This window comes from Miniopterus schreibersii (genome assembly GCF_964146895.1).
Source record: "Miniopterus schreibersii genome assembly, chromosome: 10".
NCBI classification, from domain to species: Eukaryota; Metazoa; Chordata; class Mammalia; order Chiroptera; family Miniopteridae; genus Miniopterus; species Miniopterus schreibersii.
In genome coordinates, this window is record NC_138110.1 from 71,005,504 (window position 1) to 71,031,149 (window position 25,646).

General features: G+C 38.7%; 1 protein-coding gene across 9 annotated transcripts in view; it reads right to left on the reverse strand.

The window, feature by feature from the left end:
• The window catches only part of TASP1 (taspase 1), a 271,602-nt gene that overhangs the window by 171,992 nt on the left and 73,964 nt on the right, over window positions 1–25,646 (reverse strand). For 7 of the 9 annotated variants that reach the window (XM_081148213.1, XM_081148214.1, XM_081148212.1 and 4 more), the window contains 2 exons: window positions 23,479–23,595; window positions 19,633–19,711 (listed from right to left, as the gene is read on the reverse strand). In XM_081148213.1, the coding sequence (XP_081004339.1) occupies window positions 19,633–19,711; window positions 23,479–23,595 (196 nt within the window). The remainder of the gene's footprint in view (window positions 1–19,632; window positions 19,712–23,478; window positions 23,596–25,646) is intronic. The other 2 variants (XR_013999595.1, XR_013999596.1) reach the window with 1 other exon arrangement.

Below are 25,646 nucleotides of genomic sequence, written 5' to 3' on the forward strand. Positions count from 1 at the left end.
GACAAAATTTTATAGCTGAAAGTACTTTTAGAACTTCAATAACATTTCAGTTAAAATTTAGTTAAGAGGCTTGCAATGGACAGAACACTTATGTAACATATTTGTTCCATGATGTCCACCACTGCAGAAATAAGGCTGATATCACCATACAAATAAAGGAGATCCAAGCAAAGAAAATTCAAAAGCCTCAAAAACCTGAATCCCTGGTCAAGATCAAAGTAATAATTGTCTACAGATAAGTGGTACAACAAATTCTGATACCACTAATCAGGACTATAGATAGCCCCCAGGTTTAACTAAACAGCTTAGAAATAGTGAGTCACTAAGCAGGTCCCAAAGGGGTAATGTTAAAATTGGAGATTTCATTTTGCATCAAGGCCTACAGTATGCATTTTATGAGTTTAAAAAAAAAAAAAAAAAAAGGACAAGATGGCCCTGGCCGGTTGGCTCAGTTGGTTGGAGCATTGTTCCATACACCAAAAAAGTTGCAGGTTCAATTCCTGCTTAGGGCATATATGGGAGGCAACCAATCAATGTTTCTCTCACATCAATATTTCTCTTTCTTTCTCTCTCTCTCTCTCTCTCTCTACCCCTTCCTCACCCCCCTCTAAAATCAATAGACATATCCTTGGGTGAAAATTTTTAAAAAAAGCCTAGCCCAGCTGGCGTGGCTCAGCAGTTGAGCATCAACCTATGAACCAGGAGGTCACAGTTCAACCCCTCATCAGGGCACATGCCCGGGTTTCGGGCTCGATCCTCAGTAGGGGGCGTGCAGGAGGCAGCCGATCAATGACTCTCATCATTGATGTTTCTCTCTCTCCCTCCCTCTCCCTTACTCTTCCTGAAATCAATAAAAAAAATTTTTTTAAAAACCAAGATGAAGCTATAAACATCAACAATTAGATGTAATGTAATGTGAAATATCTCAGTACATATATTGATTATATATGCAGTATAAAGCTCCTAAAGAACATAAGCAAGACAGTTATGCCATACAAGAATTTTAACCTGTAACTACTAAGCCAGCCATATATATTAAACATTTAATTAATAACTTTCTTAATGACAACAATTAGAAGTGATTTATAAGGGTAATCTGAATGGCCAGGGCCTCTTTAAAAACTGAAAAGGGAAGTTTGAGTCGATGTTACTTCTCGGTAAATTCCTCTGCACAACGGAGAGGCAATGTAAATCATGTCATCAGTTTTAAAGCTGAGCTCAGGGTTTAAAAACAGCACTCAGTATTCAGAGGCTTCCTGAGGCGCGCAGGGGAGAGTTTCGCGGCCTAGTCCTCTCTATTCACCAGTGCGAGGTGGCTCAGAGTGAGAAAGACGCGAGCCCCGAAGGCGGAGGGGGAAGTGGCAGCCGCATGCGCTGTCTGCAGCAGAGGAGAACTTCAGGAAAAGCAATGACAAAACTGTCCCAAGCCACCCTCCCACAACTAGGAGAACTATCAAGAAAGCAGATAAAAGAAGAAGAATGCAAAATGTGTAGGCCACCGCAAATGAGACCAAGCAGTAGCAAAAAGCAAACAGACGATATAAAAGTGAGCATTTCTGAAGGTTTTCATTTGACGCTGTTATTAAGAAATAATGCTGGTAAAAAAAGGAAATGCAATCAATCACTTGTATTACTTTTTAACTTTTGATTTTAGTCAAGAAACATATTTATAATTTTATTCGAAGTTGCCTAAGATTGTGCTTCCTAATTTCTCCTAGGTCATGAGAAAGCAAGCTCTATCTTTGCCTAAAATTATATGTTCAGGAAATTTACAGAATTCTCCAAGAAAATCCATGTGTAGATTCCACTGGGCCCACAAACCCCAAATTAACAACCCACACAGCTATTATTTTATTTAAAAATCTATAAGCATATGGTTATAAACCAGTAGGCTAAGCTTTCATTTTGATTTCCAATAAAAATACTTACTGCTGGGACCATGAATTCTATGTGACAAAGGCAACAGTGATACTATCATTACCTAGAGGCTAACATAAAAATTTCAGTGAAAATATTGAAATTAGATTATCATGGTGCTCACTTCGGCAGCACATATACTAAGATTATCGTGATAGAATCATACCGTTATCTGTTTAAAATTAACTGGGATCCTTGGAGAAATGTCTGGTTCAGGGTCTGGCTAAAGAAGTAGCCAAGAGGAGTCTCTGACATCTTGTTCTACCCAAAAGCAAAGAAACCATCAAAGATAGCCATGCGGAGACCACAGAAGCCAACTTAAAGGGGCTTTTATTGACAAAAGCTGAAACACTATTACTAGCAAGAAGAATAATGCTTCCAAACTCTTTAATATGTCTTACAAACCACCAAAAAAGATCCCTTAGATTTCCACTTCTAGTTACGATACAGAAATTTGCAAAAGTCCATCACTCCCACCCTAACAGCAGCAAGCCAGATAAGCTACAACAGTGTGCTTTTTTTATAAACTCAGAGAGGTGACGATGCAAAGATATCTCAATGAACCAAATTTCCAAAAGGGGCAGGCCTTTCCTATGAGAGAAGGGGCAACTAGCCCCTTTATTCTCAAGGAAGCAGTGGGGGAAAAGAGAAATGCTATAGATGAGGCTAGGGAAAAACTAGTTGAACTCTAACAAACTTTAAATGACCACATATGGGTTGACATAATGAATCAGAATCCACAGAAGCCCCATTAACTGAGAAAATCTGATTCCACACACTGTCTCTTTCCTGCAGGTTTTCACCAAGAGCTCCAAAGACCTGAAGCTAACAGATACCCACGCTCTCAATCACACAGATCTTCCCTAAGTGCATGCTGAAGGCTGGGAATAGAACAAGAAACCTAAGAGAGCCTCCCCCACCAACTTGGGTACACAGAGCTATCACCCAGTGCAAGGCAGTAGCCACCAAACAAGGGAGAGCTAAGAGAAATTCCTCAGACACTGGGTCTTTCCTAAGTGCACTGCAGCAGTCCTTCAAAGTATGAGGGCAGAGCAGCAAGATGGAGGAAGATCTTAGAGGTGCAGAGAGATAGAGGTCGGGGCTAAAATCCACATAGCAAACTTCGCAATAATCTGGCAGCCAGGCTGTAAAGGAAAGGAAGAAGGAAGAGGGAGAGAAAAGGATGGGAGTTGAGAAGAAGATTCAACAGTGGATCTGCACTATAAAAATAATAAAGGCATTCTTTAGGCTAAAGGGAAATAACACCAGAAGAAGCCTAGTATTAGGAATAAAGAGTACCAAAAAGAAGACTGGCTAGGTAAATTTTTTTTTTAATTTTTTTAAAGCCATTAAGTGTGTGTACATGCTTGCTTGTGTTTGTGTGTGTGTGGATTTCTTTAAAAGATAACTAACTCATTAAAGCAAAAATAATAATGATGATATACTGTGGGATTTATATAGGGACTTTAAAATATCCACCAAAAGCTCAAAGAGTGGTAAAGAAATAATGGATTTATACTGTCAAAAGGATCTTACATTGTTTGTGAAGTGATATATTACTTTAAAGTAAATGATGGTACATTAACGGTGCACATTGTAATCTCTAGAGCAACCACAAAAAATACAAATAAAAAACAAAAAGCAAAATGGCAGATTTAATATAATTATATGTCAATAATTATATTAAATGTAAATGAACTAAACACTCCATGTAAAAGGATCAGATTATCAATGTGAATTTTTTTATAGAGGAAGAGCCCAGTTTATTTATAAGAAACATACTTTAAATATAAAGGCAAGGTAGGCCAAGTGTAAAACGTGTGGAAAATTATATGCCAGACAAGCACTAAGCATAAGAAAGCGGATGTAATTATATTAACATTAAGCAAAGTAAACATCAAAACAAAGAGGACGATCTAGAGATAAAGGAGGATATTTTATAATGATAAAAGTATCAACCTGTCAAGAAGATTTAACAATCCTAAATGTGTATATACCTAATAATATCTAAATACAGAGGTATATTTAGAATACTTCCAAATGTTAGAGTTTCTACATTCAGGGGAAAAAAACAATAATGGATGCAATGAGTTGAAACACATCAAATATATAAAAATCCATAAACTAACAATTTCCCATGAACAAATAAATAAATGTAGATTTAAAATAAATTATATAAAACCTAATTGAGTATATTAGGAAATTGCATAAGTATCATCTTATTTTGAAAACTGAGGTATAAATAGAAAGACTTGAGCATTTTTCCTGCCTTTCCTGTATAAACTGTACCTCCGGATAGCCAAATAGATTGATCAGAAAAAGGTTTTCTTTTTAGAATAATTACAGCTAATAATTGCAGGAGAAATCATAGAATTCTGGGATATAGATACATACCAGAGTACTATACAAAAGTTAACATAAATGCACTAGGGTTATAGAGCAACTACATAGACAAATACTATGAAAACATAATATTTAGTGAAAGAAGCAAGTCACAGAGACCTATATACCATATGATACCAGCTCCCATAGCTCAATAAAAATCGTAAAAATAACACTATGTTGTTTGGAATGCATACGTATTATGATTAAACTTTTCTTTAAGCAAGGATATGATACACAAAATTCAGAACAGTGGTTATCTCTGGATGAGAGGCAGGGGTTTGGGAAAAAGTGGGAGTATATAATACTATTACTAATGTTCATGTTAAGCTAGTGATAAGTTTAAGGGATTTTATTTTATTTTTATTTTCATAACTTACATATATAATACATTCTTTTAGATGTATACAATAATTCAATTTAAAAATACTTAGCTATTAACAAGAAAAGAGGTATAATCAGTCAATATCTATCAAAATCCTTAAGAATATCCATTCCTTTTGAGTCATCAAGTATATTTCCAGAAACTTATGGTAAGGAAATAGACAAATATACAAAAGCTGTATGTAAGAAAATCACTGTTATTAGAATAGCAAAAATAAATAAAACAAAAATCAAGAAACAACCTAATGATCATTCTAAGAAACTAAGATAACCATTGAATAAAATTTTATGCAGTTATTTTAAAATAATAAAATTACTATTTAAATCAGTAACTTAAGAGTTAGTGTAACTGCAACCCAAGTTCGGCTGCCTGCCGCCACCAAAATCAAACTGGTGAGACAGATGATGGTGAAAAAGGAAAGGTTTATTCAAGTGCCAGTAACCTGAGAACATGGGGACTCTTGTGACAAAACCCATCTCCACATCTCAGTTCAGGCAGAGGTTTTTATAAGAAGGGAGAAGAAAAGCAGAACAAAGAAATCAAGAGGGCAGGGTTAAAAAGTTCTCTACATGCCGGCCAGCACAGTCCACTCTGATAAGGGCCTCAAAACTGGTCAAGTGATATTCTGGTGTGCCTCATCCTGATTCTTCGTTATCCTGGTTCTATGGTTGAAGGTCAGTAAAGCTCCCAGAACTGGGAAGACTGAAGGTTGGAGTCTGTATCTTCTGAAGTTAGTTCGTAGGATTCTTATACAAACATGTTGTTTACCTACAAGCTACATATTAGTCAGATTAAGCACTTACAATGTCAAAAGAATGGTGGGGTGGGTTACAATTTCCCACTGTTACATTAGTCAATTCCTAATCTTTATGAGTTAAACGAGGGGTACTTTAGAGGAGCAATCCATGACTAAAAGTCCCATAAGTTTTACTAGAATTGTGTATACATTTATGCAGGTAACTGTGCACGGCTCTAAGAAGAGAATCCATCATTTTTAGATTCTCAAAGGGCTAACAGTTACTCCAAAAATGTATTACTACAGTAGTCACTATAGGCCCCCAGTGAATGATGCTTCCCAGTACTCATGCCTTTATGTGATCCCCTCCTACACTAAATCTGGACTGGATCCATGATTCACTTTAATAAACATAATACCAGTCTCAGGGCTAAGCCCTAAGGAGGCCTGACAGCTTTAGCTTTTGTACTTTGAGAGTCCTAAGCAACCGGGTAGGAAGTCCAACTGCCTTGCTGGCAAGGCCACATTAGACAGGGAGAAGCCCTGATACTACCTGGAAAGAGCAAGGCCAAAGCATGCCAACTGAGCCCAGTCTTCTGATTGTCCCCAAGAAGGCATCAGCCATGTGATAAAGCCATTATGGACATCTAGTTAAGCCACCATCTGACTGTAGCCACATGAGAATCCCCGAGCATAGGAGGCAAAAACGACAACAAAAACAAGAAAACCATCCACTTGAGACCCAGTTAACACACATAATCCTAAAAGATAAAAGAATGATTGTTCTTCTAAACCAAGCGTGGGGAAACTTTTTTCTGCCAGGGGCCATTTGGATATTTTTAACATTAATTGCAGGCCATACAAAATTATCAACTTAAAAGTTAGCTATGAAAAAGGTTCCTAGATTTACTGAATTTCAAGTCCTGACTGTGGTTGCCTGTTCTAAGCCATAAAGTTGGGGGGTGATTTGTTAAACAGCAATAGATAACCAAACAGTTACAAACTGCTGGTTTAGACTGAGCAACTTCACCCAATTAAGCACCTAATATGTTGCAATATAATGGCTGAAACAAAAATCAGAAGCTATCCATCAGAGGATATCACTCCTCAATCCTCTACGTAATCCCTGTCTATCCATATGCACATGTGTGCACACACACACACACACACACACACAAACATAATAATGCCATTTATATAAGTTTCATTGAGCAAAAACTACTTTAGTCACTTTGATTTCATGTACTTTATTTACATAGGCCATTTTACTACACATACATAAAACATACATCAAGGATCTAACTTGCCCTTATATTAAAAGAGATGAAAAGGAGACCCTTAAATGACCCTTCATTTTAAATATTACAGTGGTTACTTATGTAAATCACCTTCCTTCCCTCTAGACTTAAAAAAAAAGCACACTGAGGTTAAGGAAACTTGAGTTTAAAAGGTATTTTATAATACTAATAAAATAGCATTATTTAATGTCATATTAGGGCAATTACACTGCTTACTGAATAGAGATAGAGATACTTTCTCTTTATTAATTTCCATAATAATCTTGCAAATGATACTTGAGAGGAAAAGAAATTCAAACAGAACCAGGAATCCTGCCCCAGAACCAAGAAGCAAAGCAGAACATAAACAATATGAAAAAGGCCAGATCCCATTTCATCTATTCAATTTGAGTGAAATGAAGATATAAACAAACTTTGTGGTGGCGCTTTTTTGGGGGATTTTTTTTTTTGGTTTTTTTTTTTTTTTTTTGGTTTTAATCTAGTGCATTTGATTTTTCAAAACAAAACATCCAATTTCCACAGCCAAGCTCTCTGTTAGCCAAAAATAATGGCAAGAGCCTTGGCTTTGGTAAAGACAGATTTAAATGATAACTAAACATGTTTTAACTCTAAATACCTAACCTATAGCATTTCTAGTAGAACAATGGGTGATTATATTCCAATTTGGCCCATCTTCTTTTTCACCTTTCTCTACTATCGAGTGAAGATTCTTTAAATTCTTTAGGCACTCAGACCCTGTTTGACCTTTCTAAACCTCAGATTTCTTGTCTGAAAATGGGAATCACTCTGTAAAAAGTACCTAGCACAGTTTCTCAACAAATCATAGCTGTTCTCATACTTATGATTACAAAATGATGGCAAATGCAAGTTTAGTAGAATATTGGTGATACCTGCACAGTATCTATTTCCTTCTCATAGCTAACAGAATCCCGAGTTTTTCTGCTTTCTTCTCTCCCCACCCACAGTCATGTACCTGACCCACAGGTATGGCATATGCCCATGATTAGTTCATGGCTAATTCCCCATTGTCAGTGATTAGCTCAGGAATGGGCATGTGACCCAACATTAGCCGATCAATAAAATGTAAGAAGTCTGCTGGGTAGCTTCTGAGGAAAGTGTTCCTCACTCCTAGAAAAGAACTACAAAGAGATTTTTTTTTCCTTCTCTAGTTTTTTATGGGATGACTTTGTTGTTTTTTTAAACAATGCAGTAGTCATTCTGCCACCAGCCTGAGAAAGAGGTCACCAATGATGACAACAGAGCAAGCAAGGAATGTGGAGAACTGGATCTTTGATGCCATTAGTGGAGCTCCTGAACCAGCCAATCCTGGAGTCCACCAACCTCAGAACTTCCTCGTATGTGAAATCATACCATTCCCTTTTGTTGAAGTTGGTTTGAGTTGTGGTTTCTATTATTTGCAGCCCAAAGCCTTCTAATTACTTCAGTAATAGAAATGTGTGAAAACTCTAATGGATTTCATTAAAACTAAACTAAACTAGAATTAAACTATGGTATGCAGTTAGACAGACATGAGCAGAGCAGGAACAATGGGCCAGGTACAGAAGGTCATCATCAGGGTAGAAAGCCGCAGGTGCCTAGCAATGGACAGAACTGGAAAAACAAGAACCTTACCACAGGGTGACCTTTCTTCCCCTAGCTTGTTGCTGGTCACGTGACTTGGACCCTCCCCTGACTTTACCTCCCCTCGCATGCTGTGAGTCATGTGGGTTAGACCCCCTTAGAGGGGGAACAAGCTAGGCAAAGTGGAGAATAGCCCTTAAGTATTAGCCCCCAGGACAATGAGGTTCTGACCCACTTCAAATACATCTAGACCTCAGTTGTATTTCAGCTCCAGGCCCAGAAAAGCAGCAAAACCAGACAAGTGATGCCATGGCTGATATCAGGACCAGCTGCAATGACTAATGACCCCCTGCCCTGGCATCAACCAATCAGTAGAGACCGCCTGGAAAACTGATATTCTATTGAAATCCTCCCCTGGGACCTCCCCTAAAACCCCACCCTTAAAAACCCTGATTCTTGGGAGCACACCTGTGCCTTTCCCCTCCTTGCCCTCTTACCCCAGGCCCAGGCACGTTACCTTTACCCTTCTCTCTCCTAAGCTCCAAGGGCCCTTCTTTTGCCTCTGTAACTTGTTTCCTGAGCCCATTTCTTCTACCTCTGTGACTTTCTAAATAAACTTTCTCTTATAGTTTGAGTCTTGCCTCTGAATTCTTTCCTAGGCAGAACTCAAGTACCAAGGTTGCTGAACCGAGGTCCAGTCTGATTCTACCGGGCTAACATCTGGTGCTATTCTCACTGACAACAAAACCACCCCTTTCTTCAATAGAACAGAGCCTCCAGCACAAATATCTAAAGCTCTTCAACAAGCAGGAGCACTAGCGCTGATTTACCGATGTGGAACAAGTAAGTCATTTTGGCAACCAGAATCTGTTTGACAGCACTTCAAACTATGCAAAGGGTTACTGAATTCAATTCAACAGATATTTACTGAGTACCAACTATATTGTTAAGCCGCAAGCCTCTTCCTCAAAGAGCAACCAGTTTTTGTGGCAAGGAACAACTTATACCATAGGAGTAGTAAGTGCTGCAGTCATGGCACCCTGACTATGGAGGGAATAAACCCGGGGGCTGGGCCGGAAGGAGGGAGGGAGGCTGCAGAAAAGAGAAGACATTTGAGCTCAGCCTTGAAGCATGAACCAGGCTCCACCAGATGGGTAAGGAGAGAAGGGATTCTCAACAGGGACAGAAAAAGAAACATACACTCCTGCCTCAAGAAACTGTCCCAAACAGTGGACAATGCGATGACAATAAATAAAGAAATGAAGTGAATGATGATAGCTAAGACCTTCTAAGAAGAGTTGCCCAGACTTGTAGATCAAAATTAAAATTACCTGTGCAATACACATAGTGAGTTGCTGAAAATTATCCATGAACCTGATGACATGGGCAGGGTTTACCTGCAAAAGTTGCTCTAAGAATAGCCCAAGTCTGTATTGCTTGTGATTACTCCAAATGCAAACAGGCTACAATTCTGATGGGAAAAGCTACAAAGAAGGAAGTACTGCTAAGATGTAAAATAAAATCAAAGTAGATAACACAAATCACACAAATGAAGATGTGTAAGACAAGTATTTGAAAAATATTTCCATTAAGAATACTATATTTCTATATTCCACTGAATTTCCTTTAGCATGAGAAAGAAAGTTTAACAGGTAAAGCAGAGTCATATCTAAATTTTAAAGATAAGAAAGAACGCAGATGAAACAAATGCTCAGTAAATTTTAAATCCTTATTATCCTCTGACATGAATTTTATTAGCTACTTTAGCTATAGGGGTCACATAGTCTTTTAGAGTTTTGAGAAGTAAGCAACACATTGTCATAGTAGAATTCAATCGAGTTAATTATTTTATCATCAATATTAGTAAACAATGATTAATATGATGAATTACAACACATATAATTTAGCAGGAAATTATGAAGAGTCAGGAAAACATTCTCACTTAAGGTTAGAATATAGAGAAAGAGATGGAGAAAACAGAACTCCTCAGCATTACAAAACATACAACACTCAGTCCCAGCTAACAGGAGATGCAATGGTACAAAGTGATAACATCAATGATAACTAGCATATCTGTATGTTTCCCTCCATAAAGAAAGCTGTCCCAGCCCTGGGACAGGTGGACATACCCTTTGAACCTGCTCCCTCCATTATGATTCAAACCTAAGCCTGAGTCCCAAGCCCATGATCTCCCCTACCCCAAACTGCCTCAGGAATGCACCTGCTTTTCCATTCAATGTGGGTATGTGTACACCTAAAATACCACTGTGGGATTTTAATGAAGTCTCTAATTTTTGATGTCTAACTTAGTTTTTTTTTTTAAAAATAGCTACCCATGCTTTCTTTCTACTAGCCAGTGCTTGTTAAAAATTTTTTTAATCAAAGCCAAATCACAAATACAAGCCCAAATAAATGTTCATGATATGAACAAAACCTTCTAAAAATAAAAATGGAAGGTATCCTTTGGTGGTGATGTGTTACATTGTAGGTGAGATTGTGCTGTGATTCACTGATGAGGACCACGACATGGATTCAACAAGTTAATAAAAATGCATACTGACCGTTTCTACATCTTACATTTACGTGTCTCCACTTTTTCTCCATGATTTACCAATAAATCTTTTTGCCCAAATTAACCAGCCACCATGGACAGAGCTGGTTAAAATAAAACATCTGATTCAACATCATGTCTTTCTAACCCCTCTATCAGCACCTTTTACAGTTAGCAGTCTGTTTTACCCACTTCTGTTTGCAACAAGAATCTTGGCTGATATATATCATGGCTAGGTGTGTCCTAGAAAAGTCTGGGAACAAATACATCTTCTGTTAGCACAATTATTCTGTCTCAGTGGTCCCTATCCATGCTGGCCCATATGGTCACTTATTAATGTATCTGTTAATGCTCTCAGGGATACCTAGGGTCAAGGACACACACCAGACCACCTTAGCTTTAGATTCACCAAAACACGGTGACAGAAGAGACAGGTAAGTTGTATGCAATTAGTGTTACAGGCAAGGCACAGCTGGGGACAGCATCACTTTGCCCACAGAAACGTCTTGCTACTTAAAATATGATCTATGGACTAGTAGCACTGGAATCACCTGGGAGCTTTGAAAAATGCAGAATCCCAAGCCCCTCCCCGACTCACTGGATCATGACCTGCATTTTAACAGGTGATTCATACATACTAAAGTGTGGGGGGAAAGTACATGTTTAAAAAAAACAGCCTGGGAAACTGTCTCAGAAGGTATACCACTAAAATCATTATCCCAAATAACTATCAAAAATAGGAGGCCTAAACCAAAGTTTGGGCACAGAGAACCATGTCCCTTATACGGAAAAGGTACAGGGAAATCGTAATAGGAACCGAAGATCCACACTTTGAGAACTAAGAGCTAAAGCCCTGGATTTCCTGGGAATCAATTTTTTTCATAACAGCTTGCCAACATCAGATATACTGTGTACCTTCAGAAAGTGATGAGTTATACCATGTACAACTTTCATAGCAACAAATTATCAATTTACAGAACTCCAAGTCAACATATTGTGCCTCACAGTCATTTAAGCTGGCAAGACTTTAAAGTGCACACAAATCTGAAGTAATGCATTGGAAATATTTGATTTATGTTAAACAGTACTCTGGAATTTAAACATTCACATGCTCGACCAAACCCTATTCCTGGCCAATCGGCTCACCGATCAGCTTACATGTACCCTTCCAACATATACTTCCCAGCTAAACTTAACATTTAAATATTTTAAGACCTTCTTATGTATTTTTTTAAAAATAAAATCTTATTTCAAGTAAATTTCCTGAGCTGAAAAGAACCACCACAACAAAATAATACCCCATACGGCCCTGTGTTATAAAAGGCACTGCTTATATTGAGTGAACTCTGCCTCCAACAAGAACCTTCTAAAGAAGGAACTAAGATGGCAAAGCCACGAAGGCCTTCAGTCCAGTAAGGAACACGAAGCAGCGTGTCAGAAAGAAATTGTTTTTCTGCTCCTTTTGATGGGTTCTGCTTTCAAGTCAGGAAATTAGAAACAGGTGTGCCAGAGGGCACACACATCCTCGCTCCACACTGAAGAACACGCGTTTTCAATTTTCAAACATGAAAGGGACTCCTGTTGAATGAAAGAAGAAATGAAAATCCAGCTCTGTTTCTGTGAACCATATGAAGGGAGCTTAGAAAGTCTTTGACAAGTTGCTCAACTTAACTCCCTCTCCAACTGACAGCAGGTAGTGCTCGACAATGGAAGGAACGGCATTCTTTCCAGTGAGACGAATCAAAGGCAGAATTACACTGAGGATCACAGCACTGGCTTTTAACCCATCGCTTGATCTTACGCTTCTGTTTCTGCCATCGCTCCACCTTGTGTCTTTAAGGTAGAAATCTGTTCTTTCACCAAACAACAACAAAGCAATGCTAAGTATCTGGCAAAAAACATATTCTGAGAAAGTACAAACATCAAAAGAACATCTCGGGGGGCATCTGATGCACTACACCCACATCTACAATCTCAGAAAGAGACCTGTTTTTCTTCACGATGTCCTTACTCTCCTGGGGTGCTGGGGACACTTCAGTGAGTATGTGAGTGCTGTGGCTGGGGCTCAGTTGAAAGGCAACCAGTCTGGGTGGGACTTTGGGGACAGGATGTACAGCAGGATGGGAGATGTACTAATGGCTGCAACAACACTCAAGCCGTCAGGTGCACTGAAGTGCCTGCAGTGACCCCGAGGTACAGGGACACAGCAGAGCCTCATTCAGGGCTATACCTAAGCTGGCAGAAAACCTCCTTATATTGTCAAGTAAGGCCCGAGATCTGATTCCCTTTGAGGACAAGGACTACCTTTACTTCCCTTTTATCACACCCAGATGAGGGCACAAGAGAACAGCCTCTAAAAGAGCTGTTATTTTATAGTACAAGAGCAATTACAAGCCATCTTACATAAAAGCAAAATACCTGAACTCAGGTATGCATAAAAAGACAGCCTTCAGAGCCTTGAAAAGTATGTGTTGAATGATATTTAATGATACATAAAAAGGTTCATTATAAATATTAAATGGATAAATCATAACACAAGCTAAGCAGAATTGTTGTTTTATCTACCAAAAACCTATCAAGAATATTAACACGTTATCACAGGATGACAAAATTGTCAGTTTCATTTTCCAAATTCCTTTCAATGAACATGTATTATTTCACATTCAGAAAAAAATCCACTCATTTAAAACCTCTAACCCAGGCAGTCTGGGTGCGACTCCCAGTGTGGGAACACCAGACTTCAATAATGTCAACATTAAAAATGCTTAATAAAAAATAAAATAAACATAAACAATAAAACCTCTAAGATACATGATAACCAAGGCTGTTACACTGAACTGACTTCCTAGGAAATGACCTAGCATAATTCAGAATTCTACTTTATTTTGAATCATCAATGACTTTACTTATATAAAAAGTAGGACATAATATATTAATATTATTATATTACATATTGTAGATACGAAATGACCTAATTAGAGTAAGCAAGTCTCAGAATAGAATTCCGGTCCCAGATAATTACTTTAGTTCTTGGAAATGTTGCTGATACTTTATATACTCAGTTATCTGTAAATAAACAAGACTTCTTCCTCCCTCAACGAACTAAAACAGTCCAAAGAGTCAAGTGCTTTTAAGAGGATGTTTACAAATGTCACGGTTTTATCTATGCTCATATCTAGAAATCATAATTCACAAAAAGGTTTCTCATGCCATTATTCCAAAACCCTACATATTATATCCCAAATTATTCTAGCTGAATGGTGGCTCCTTATCCTGGGCCCTCTGAGAATCTTATCGAGTGTGACAAGATTATGAAAGTTTATTATTTCCAAGGACAAGATGCTTCTGAGAAGCCCCAGTGGCAGCCATTTAAGTGAGAAGCAGCACTGCCCAATGAGGCAGATAAAGGCACCAGGGTGTGCTGAAGAGTCTGGGTTCCACCCCAGGAGAACTAACAACATACAAAACTCCTTGACCAGCTTTGACTCTCACTGTCTGAGTCACTGCTCATCACTCCAGAGCAACCTCAGGGATGACTTATCTGTCTTCATCTATCTTCCAAAGAATGAGCATAAAGGGTCCCCGCTTTATACAAAAGAAAAGTTAAATACTTCTTTCAGACCACCTAAATACCACCACATAACATCCCAAATTAAGTCCCGTATACCTCACACTCAACCCTTTCTTCAGGTATCCTCTGTTCTCCTCAGAATACACCACTCCCAACCCTTCCCTTAACTTCCTCTCAGCCCTGACTCACCTGGGTTTGAACTAGCCCACTCCACTTGTTATAAACTGAATGTTTGCTCCCTCTAAAAAATGAAACAACCCCAACTCCAAGTAAATTCATGTTAAAGCCCTAAACCCCAAATGATGGTATTTTGGGGAAGGTTAGATGAGGTCATGAGGGTGGGCACCCTATAATGGGATTAATGTCCTTATAAGAGAGAAAGAGGGACCAGAACTCTCTCCCTGCCTGCCCTGTGAGGACACAGCAAAAAGGTGCCCATCTGCAAGCCACACCCTTCGTAGGTTCCTGTCCTAGAAGAGAGCCCTAACCAGACACCCAATCTGTGGGCACCAGGATCTTGGACTTCCCAGCCTCTAGAGTTGAGAGCATCTGTTGTTTAAGTCACACAGTCTATGCTATTTTGTTATAGCAGCCCAAGCTGAGTAATATACCACCTGAACGTATTTATTTGTTCATATTTTATTCACATCAATTCATTCAAAAAGCATCAAAGGCACTAGCTGATGAGCATCATTCACACATCAGTGAAGAAAACTAATGAAAATTCCAACTTTCATGGAGTTTTATAGTAGAGTAGGGTAGAAAATAAAGAAATATAAAGACATAAAAGCAATAAGTATTAGACAATAATATGTACTATGGGGAAAAATAGAACGTGGAAGGAGGGTAGGAAATGTTGGCTGAGAGAAGATTTACATGTTTAAATGGGGCGGTCAGGGAAGAGGTCAGAGAGCAGGCGAATTTTCTGAATAAAGAGCTGGTAAGGTCAGGGGCAGAGGCTTAAGACACTGAGGGTAGAGAGCTAAAGGGGGACGAAACGACTCAAGCAGAGGCGGGAGTATGCCTGACAAGTTTGATGTGCGTCAAAACAGCCACTGTACCTAACCTGAATGGGTGCAGGAAGAAAAGCCAGCGCTGAAGTCCCAGGGGAAGGAGGGAGCACTTCATAGAAGGCCTCACGGGCCCTTCATAAGGACTTTGGTTTTTCCTTCGGGTAAGATGGGAGGCAGTCAGACAGTTCACAGAGCACGTATAACACACAATTTGACAGGTTTGAATAGCAACTCCTGTGCTGAGAACTGAATAAAGGGCGAAAGAGGAAAAACCAAGAGGCCAGCCAGGGTCTACTGCAATAACCCTGCTAGAGAAGGCAGCACTTTACACCTGTTGCGAGTAGTGGAGTTGCTAAGAAGAGGTCAGAGTTTAAATATATTTAGAGAGGAGAGTAGAGAGGGTTTGCTGGTGCTCTGCACGTGGGTGAGATAGAAAAGAAGAGAGGGTCAAGGTCAAGCATGACTCCAAGATTTTGGCCTGAGCCACTGGAGGCTGGAGTTGCCCTCTGCTGTGTGGGAAAGACTGCAGGAGAAGCAGGTGGGCAGGGGAGGGCAATATCAAGAGCTCATATTTGGACATGCTAAATTTGTGATGTCAGGTAAGGAAAGTAAGTGCAGACTTTGAACAAGCAGTTGAATAGCTGAGTTCAGGGGAGAGGCCCAGGCTGGCAAAAATTGTGGGAGGCAGCATATATATGGTACTTCATTTGTTCATAGAAAAAAGTTAATTTATGGATTTTTATATATTTGATGTGTTTCAGCTCATTGCATCCATTATTATACACAATGGAATATTACTCAGCCATATTAAAGAATAAAATCTTGTCATTTGTGACAACATGGAAGGACCTAGAGAGTATCATGCTAAATGAAATAAGTTGAATAGAGAAAGACAAATACCATATGATTTCACTTATATATGAAATCTAAAAAACAAAACAAAACAGAAACAGATTCACAGTTGCCAGAGGGAAGAAGGGTAGGGTGAAAAATGTGAAGGGGATCAAGAGGCACAAACTTCCAGTTATAAAATAAGTAAGGAATTGGGATATAGTACACATCATAAGGAATGTAGTCAATCACATTGTCATAACTTTGTACGATGACGGACTTATTGTGGCGATCACTTCGTAGGGTACATAAATGTCAAATCACTATGTTGTACACCTAAAACTAACATACCAACTACACTTTAATTTTTAAATGGTTAAAATGGTAAAAACTATTTGCAAAGAAGGTAGATCTCATGTTACATGTCCTTACCACAGTAAAAAGAAAAAAGAAAAATGAATCAACTAGTATTTTTTTAAATAATGGTGTATCTTATAAAAGATGGTGCCTTAGATTCAACAAAATACAGTTAAGTATTGAGCCAATACTCAGGACCAAGAAGTGTGCTAGGTACCTTTCATATGTCAACTCCCTAAATCCTCTTAAATATTAAGGTAGATATTATTCCTGTTTTATAAATAACTGCTTGCCAGGATCACAGCCAATGAGTAAAGGAGTCTGAACATGGACCCAGGTATCTACTCTGCCCCTTCCTTGGCGAGGCAAATCTCCATGATTCCAGACCATTAGTCAGTCTGCAAGGTCAGCTCGTGCCACCCTATCCTTGTCCCCACTCCCTACTCATTTCCTCCCCACCCAGGGATGAGAGCAAGATGCTGGAATTTATCCCTCAGGCTAATGACCACGTCCTGCCTGGCCCTGGGAGAGCCCTACCCTGACCATAACTAACTGTCTTCCCTCTGCCTTTCAATTATCACCTTCCAAAAACTATAAACCTAAAATGTAGGCCAGGTCTCTGGATTTTCTGCAACAGCCTAAGGCACAAGTCTTTTTTATTTTGGCCAAACAATTGCAAAATTCTGCGCTCCACCTTTCTTCTGACTTGAACACCCAACTCTGCCATGTTTTTCCATTGTCAATCTCATAGCAACAGCCCCAGGAAAAATAAGGGTGAAGCAATCACAGAAGTCCCACAGATGGAAGGAACTGGAGACCTGCTCTAGTATCTTCAGGTTCTGAGCACTGACGATGGTTAGTCCACACTTGGGAAGGATGTAACATGGTGAGCTGGGCACCCAAGTCAAAGAGGCATGAACTGGAAACCTAAACTTTTCTTTAGTCGTATGAAACTATCTTCAATTATTGCAAGGTAGGCAAAGAAGGATCTAGCCAAAGAGAAGGGAAAAAGACCTTAATTTTACAATTTTAGCTTTAGCCACTACCCACTGCATTCTACTTAACAGAATCAAATCCAGTAAATGTGTTCTTATCCCAACTTCCACATCACCAACTTAAAAGGGAGTGGGTGGGGGAGTGGAATATCCCAAAGAAATTGAATTTCTTTTCCAAAGTGACACAGACGGGCTCTCAGAATTTCAGCTTAAAAGTAGAATCTAGGTTTCCTAACATCTAGACATGAGAGTAACATTTAAAGAACAGCAAATCAATTCACTGAACAACATATTGACCAACAATAAAACTGACACATAATACAAACTGATACTTCTTGGAGAAAATAAAGATGAAATAATGAATTATCTATTTTAGACTTCAGTTTATTAAAATACCACAATTTTTCACAAACATGGGGAGATACATAATTATGAGCACAAGCTAACTCTAAAATATAATGTGTAAAGGTTTCCACGTGCTACCAGTATTAAATTAAAAATTAACTCATATTATTATATTATGCTCACCTCTTCAAAATTAAAAGGCTGAAAACAAATTTTTGCCCATTATATTACTGCAGTTTAGACTCAACACTAATTTATGTTTGGATTTCACCTGGTAGGACAGTCTTATTTTTCCATTGATACAAGGAATGAATCTAGGTCAGGAGACTACTTGCTACAATTGTCAGGCAGGATAATATGGACCTGAAATGACAGGGTCCAGTCGGCAGAAACCCAGATTTCAAGTCTGAGCAAAGAACAGGATAGTGATGGCAACAGAAGAGATGGGGAATACAGGAGAAAGGTGGCCCAGGAGTAGGGGTAAGAAACAAGACATTTTGTTGAGTCTGCTGATACATGACACCCACAGGGGCACATTCAATAGGAAGTAGGTAATGACTCACATGGGCCTCAAGGGAGAAGTGCAGAGTAGAGATAGACACGGAAGCCATTACCCTAAGAGAGAACTGCTGAAATCATGGGAACACAGCAATAACACCAAATCACCAATAGAACGCACACAGTGAGATGAAGGAAAGCCACAGGGGCCAAATCTGGGGCTGTCAGCAATGGGAAGAATCTGTGAAGAAGGCAAAGATAGAGCAGGTCAGAGAAGCAGGAAAAAACAAAAGAATTCCAGACTCTATGCTACAGAAAGAAAACAGTCACCTGCATCAGAGATCCCAGAAAGAGTCAGGAGTTACAAAGAGAAGGCGGCAAGCGGACTGAAGAGGGAAAGGAAGGCAAAGGCAGCCAGATCAATCCTCCCTACTAATACCAGCTCAGGGTCTGGGGGTAAACCAAAGCCTGGGACTGTAACTTGATAGGTAAAGGCAAACCAATATTATTTTGTCAATATAAACCAATATTATTTTGTCAGCCATGCATATCACCACATTAAAAGAAAAGGCTTCAGTACATCTGGCACTAGCATATAAAAACTTGGATCTAGACACCAACCATTCTGCCCATTAAAATTCACCCCCCCCCCCAAACACACACACACACACACACACACACACACACACACACACTTCTAAGTGATAACTTTTTAAATACAAGTACAAAATGAAGATGTACATTTTTATTAAAAGTGTAGGGGACTGGATGTCATAAACTATACATTTTGAAATATACCTTATAAGTTTTATGTGAACATTTTACTCAAGAGAATATCTCAGTTCTGAAATGCCTTGCTACTTTTATATCTGTGATCTAAATTTGGCACTATCATGAGTCATTAGAGAAAAAAACAAACCATAAAAATATTATTAAGTTACAGTTAACTCCAGAATTGTGTTGAAATGTTAGAAAAGCATTTACACTGTGATACTTACATTGTGAAACAATCCTTAAAAGCTCTCAAATATCAAAGATCTTTTACGCATCAGTGCTCTTGTCTATGCAGTGTCTCAGCACATGCTTTATGCTTACATAAAAATATTGTTTTCAATCATTAAATGACCTACAAGGTTGAAGTTATGAAAAATGGTCATGAAAGCAGCAAATACCTGAGGTACTCACAGCTGTGGAGTAGGGATTATGAGCTCCAGTATTTTCAGCCCAGCAGCCACATCCATAAAGAGCAGCCTGGGGGAAAAAGAAAATAGAGAAATATAATATTTCAGAAACATTATATGTAATTACTGGCTTTCAACAGAAGACAAAAATCATACCCATCTAATAAATTTAACAATGATGTATATCAACTGGGTAATAATACCAGAGGATGTATAAAACCTATCCAAATAACATTCTAACACTATCGAAACTATATTTTCAACTATTGCAGTAATCTAAAAATTTTCAGAAAATAGCAAAAGAAAGTTTCTTAATTTTATCAACAGTAATTTTTCTTTCCCTGAAAAATCTTTCCCCATTGTAATTTGTCAACTAGTGGCTCTTCTGGCCCCTTGAAATCATTATGGTTGCCTTACAGTAGTGGTTCTCAGACTAGGTATGTGTCAAATTATTTGGGGATCATAGTGATAGCAACCTTGGTTCCCAGATATTCTAAGTAAGTGGTCTGGGGGCTAGGCCAGGAATCAGCTACATTAACCAGGGCCCTGGGAGCTGGGATATCAGCAGCCCTCCTGCCATGCTCTAGGAAACTCCATTTAAGAGGCCTTTTCCATGCCTCCCGTGGGTGGCACAATAGGAACTGCAAACAGTTTGTAGCAAAGGACCCAGTATATGCTCACCACTGTGCTAGGTTCTGCCAGGTGTAAAGAAAGAAGGAAAAGGCCTGCTTAAGGTAATCTCTTTGTAAAGTGGTGAAGCAGATTTACATGTCTGAAACCATCAGAAATATAATAAGTTACTACGGTTTTATAAAAGAATACGTCAACCATTCCTATTTTGTTTCCAACTAATGCTACCCAGAATGTCTGGATTCATCCTGTCAATATCCATGATGACTCTCGTGCCTTTGGGAGGAAACTTACAACAGGTAACTTTCCACTCCTTAGTGAGAAGCAGAGTCATAAAAAACCTTAACTATCCAGAAAATACATGTGCTTTAGCACATGTTCGGTGAGAATGAAAAACTGAAAACAACATAAATGTCAATCGGTAAGGAAATGGCTAAACATTAGCATAGAAATATGCAGAATTCGGCCCAGCCGGGCGTGGCTCAGCGGTTGAGCATCGACCTAGGATCCAGGCGATCAGGGTTCGGTTCCCGGTCAGGGCACATGCCCAGGTTGCAGGCTTGATCCCCAGTCAGGGGCGTGCAGGAGGCAGCCAATCAATGACTCTCTCAACATTGATGTTTCTATTTCTCTCTCTCTCTCTCTGAAATCAATAAAGATATATTTTAAAAAAAGAAAGAACACTTACTCTTCCTCGATTTTCTTCTAAGCACATTCCCTTTATGCTACTTTTCAATTTCATGACCTCAAGTCTTATTTTGTAAACTTCTGAATTTGGTTGAGCTGAGAAAGAATGAATCTGATTGTCTCTCTCTCATTCACTTCTTTGGATAAAACATAACAACCTTAAGCAGGCCTAAAAAAAAACCAATTTAAAAAGCTTCCTTCTTTTTAGTAGTAAAATTTTATTAAAGCTATTATCATACAGTAAAAGTAGGTCACATAAATTATATTATTACTATTACTATTAATCTTCTCTGGGCCTGACACACCACCCCCCATGCTGGAGTATCATGTGAATTAACGTGCCTGTCGTACACAGCATAAACAGTAGCTGTAGCTGTTGTTATAAGGGACTATGATAAGTTATTTAATGCATTACATCATTTAATCTTCTATAACTTTGTAAGGTAGCTATTTATCCCCATTTATAGTTGTGGAAAGTAGAGTTTAAAGACACTGAATATTGACCATAGTAAGGAGACTGGTAAATGGAAAGGTGGAATTAGATTAAAAGCTTACCTGAATCCAAAGTCCATACCATTAACCACTCCACTAAACTCAACTGCCTATTTGTATTTGGGTAGGGTGGGAGTTAAGGGGAGGCAGAATATAATAATTTTGTTCTCATGTCCGTTTTAAATATAAATATTACAGTAAGCTAAAGCAGCAAATAAGTTCTAATTCAGATTGCCATTTTACCATCTGAACTGTTATCATATATCTAGAGCAGGGTGATATGCTAAAATTTTTAAATAGTTCATTTGTACAGTATCTAGTTTTAGCACATTTAAAAAATCATCTTTGCTTTTTAAAAAAATAATAATCTGCTTGTGTATTTTGTTACACTCTATTCTGATTACTGAGAAGAACAGCTCTTTCACCTCTCACCTGATGCTTAAATATTTCCAGGCTAGACTAATCACATCTCCTTATCCAAGCAATATAATCCAATTCGGCAACTATATTTTCCTGTAAGTACCTTGACTCCTCTCCTCCACACCCTTTCCTGAGTTTTCGTCTCTCAAACTGTGCATTCATAAACTAGCCAAGTGGCGCAAATAAACATTAAGTTTTACATAAGTATTTCTTTCTCCAGGATAGTCCCCTTTGCAGTGGCAGAATGGCTTCAAGATTGTTCGATGTAATATCCTGCTAACATAGTCCAGAACTATCCTTGGTGCTGTTGATATTTTGCTAACCAAAACAAACAAAAAACAGTGAGAAAATCATAGGAACTGCAATGCTATGAAGGGGGCTCTGCTCTCTTTTCTCTCTTCTTCTCCACCAAGGCATCCAAAACTGATATGCCAACCTTGGTTTTCTTACTCCAAAGTCGACAAATACACAGAACTTTATAATGTGAAAAAAGACCATGACCAGACAAAGGCTTTTTATAAAGTCGACAAATACACAGAACTTTATAATGTGAAAAAAGACCATGACCAGACAAAGGCTTGTGTCCAAGCATTGCACACAAGTTGAGTAATCACTCCCCATATATCCCCTTCCACAGTAGAGAAAGAATTGCACAAAATTAATTATTCTTCCCTTCCCTTTCCCCACGTGGGACTGTGAGTGGTTTATCCACAATAAAGGGCAGACTCAGGAACAACACTTGAGGCTCTGCAAAGATGTCCTCCATGAATCAGATCACTCTGCTCCAAGCCTTACTAACCACCATGTCCAAAGCAACTGCTACACCAACTCCTCTTCAAATATGAGAAACAAAGGGCAGAAAGCAGTCAAGTAGTGCTCCATATGCAATATGAGGTCCAAATACTGAGCTTAAACACACCCTGTGCAACTACTTTAACAGGTTCCATGATGGTGTCCAATTCATTTGTTCACTCACCAAATATTTATTAAGCCCGTAAGTAATGTGCCAAATTGGTTCATACTCCGAAAGCTTACTAGATCAAATAAACTGTCAAATTTCATTCTCAGTATAGTCCTGAAGCTTGATGACAGGGGGTGGGGGGTACAAAGATGTCCAAGTGACCTGAAATACTGGTTAGTCTATGAAATAGCTAAAATGCTTAATCAGAGGAGGGATTTAGAGGGTCAAATGCTCCTTGAATGGAAGAAATACAAAATGTAACTCTAAAATCACTTTCCCACCTAAAAAGCAGGCAGCAATATAGTCAGGTAGAACTTGCTCCTGAAGATAATGACATTTACAAAGACAGAAAATGGAAATCAACACACATTTATTAAATGTCTACTAAATGCTCAGCCTGTTCAAAATAGTAAAACACAGGATTACCAAAGGTAGAGATCAGAAAGAACCCTATTACTATGAGATAACTTTTTTTAGAAAGATTCCTGGAAAGGTTTCCGATTGATGGTTTACAGTACATAAATGTTAAAAAACAATGATTTTATTTTTTCTAAAGAAAAAAATGTCTCTATGGTTTAAAAATTGTGAGCTAGAAAATCCCATGTTTTAACTTGAAAAGCTAGTTTAAGAATTCCCTAATTACTCACCTGCCCAACTCTCCCTGGATGCTTCAGGGCCAGGCCTCCACTGGAGACAGCAGCAGCAACATTCCCTTCATGGTCCACAACCACAGCGCCTACCGTGTCCAAAGTGCCTGAGTTCTCCTGCAGAGCAGAAGTGGCATGAGTATCACTAAACACGGTGTGTGACAATCTGATATGACTACATGATGCTTTTCAGGAAATTAAGACATAAAATCTGAGCTAATCCTTAAGTGAAACATTCAGCCATCTCCTAAAACGATCTATTATCAAGTTGCCATTTAAATCTTGTTCAAGTCTAAATGTATTTCCCACTGAAAAATCCTGAACAAAAGCTTTTTTCTCATAATAAGCCTACCATGCCTTTGTAAGGGAGGGGGGAAAATGTAATATGATTTATAATATATCACAGCGCCTTCCTATTCTCAAGAATTAAGTTCATAACTGAGATTTTTGCAGAGGAAAAGGTCTGTGGCATAAGTGAAATGCCATTATTAGTATTTTTTAAATAGTCTATATAAATTTCTAAAAGTAAATCACAGAGTTAGCACAATAAGTAGAGAATGGCATTTACAATCTCAAGGTACACTATACTAAAATCTTCTACAGTTCCTCCCCTGTGAGAAACTTTATGGCAAGCCCCACTCTCTGCTCTGTCCATAATATGCCTGCCAAATGCATGTCAGAAAAATGTATGTTCTTGAGAGGCATCTTTGTGTTTCTGTGTCTTATCTCAGGTCCCACATGCTTAAGGCATTTCACATGTTGTGACTACAAGCAGCTGACTTCCTATTTTGAAGATTTCTGGGGTCCTCTGTGCAAGACAGAAAAACTTTATATTACAGGATAAAAATCAGAATTAAGGGAGGCAGGTAAAAGGTGTCATGAAAAAATATATCTTTTTTATAATTAATAGAAGTCCTCATGGTGTTCTTAACACCAGGACACTGGTTTCCAACTGTGCCCTAGAACTCAAGACCCTTACCCTCATCCCCACCCCCAAGGATATATGAAAGAGCCAGACATAACCCCAGGTTCAACCAGAACAGGTGCTCCTCCCGTGTGGTTTATGCTCACCCCGCTGAGCAAGACTTCCTTTGGCAGAAGTCCTGCCAACGGATCTGCAAGGCCATATCCCAGAAAACCAGGGTTCTGCTGGTGACAGGTGGCCTGACTTTCAAGTACAGTTCCCTGTCTGACTATAAACTCTCTGAGGAAAGGCTTGATCTACTCTTTCTCATTTGGCACACAGCAGACACTCGGGACATCCTTATTTATTAACTCAGAGGGAATGAAGTATGTCTGCGTCCCCGGTGTCACAGAAACAAGCCTCGTGAGTGATGAAACATGCCATGCCGTTCTAATGTCAGGGCCTCTGCCTTCTATCTCCTTTTCTCAAGGTTTAATTTCATTCAAATTCAGAGGATGCCACCGACTTAGGGAAGATTTAACAATAACCAGGTTCACTCACTTGGTATGGATGAAGTCAAGTTTCTATTTTTTGTTGGATAAGATGAAAGTATCAAAGTAAAGAAATGCATTAGACACATTTTATTACAGAGTAGATGAGTAACTAAAGAGAAATTAACTTTTAAGGTGAGCATATGTTTTGTTATTCTGAGAAATAATTCCTAAATCTTTATATCCTTGCAACCTCAGATACAGAAGTGTTTGTTTCTTGTCCAGATGCCAAGTCTTGTCTTCTACAGAAGAACTTCAAACTTTAATGTGTAAACAAACCACCTGGAGAATCTATTTAAATGCAAATTCTGATGGAGTAATCTGGGAATGGTCTGTACTGTCCATCTAACAACCTCCCAGCAATGCTGATGCTGCTGGTCCAGGAACACTATTTTGAGAAACAGGCCTGATAGCATCCCACAAGATCATTATCACTCAAATGTCTGCTCTACTCATCCTGAGGCAAATCACTTTATAGGCACAAATCTGCTGAAGGAGAAACTTAAACCACCTAAGACTAACATATGTCAGCATAAAAGATGTATGCTCTACCTCTTCAACTATCAATTGGCAGCATCTCACCATGATCACACCACCATGAACTTAGTACGAAGTATTTTAAATTACTGATCTTATACTGTTTCTTTTAGAAATGGACAACTTTCATACAAATAGACACTATAAGATAACTGTGCAACAACAATAACAAAAAA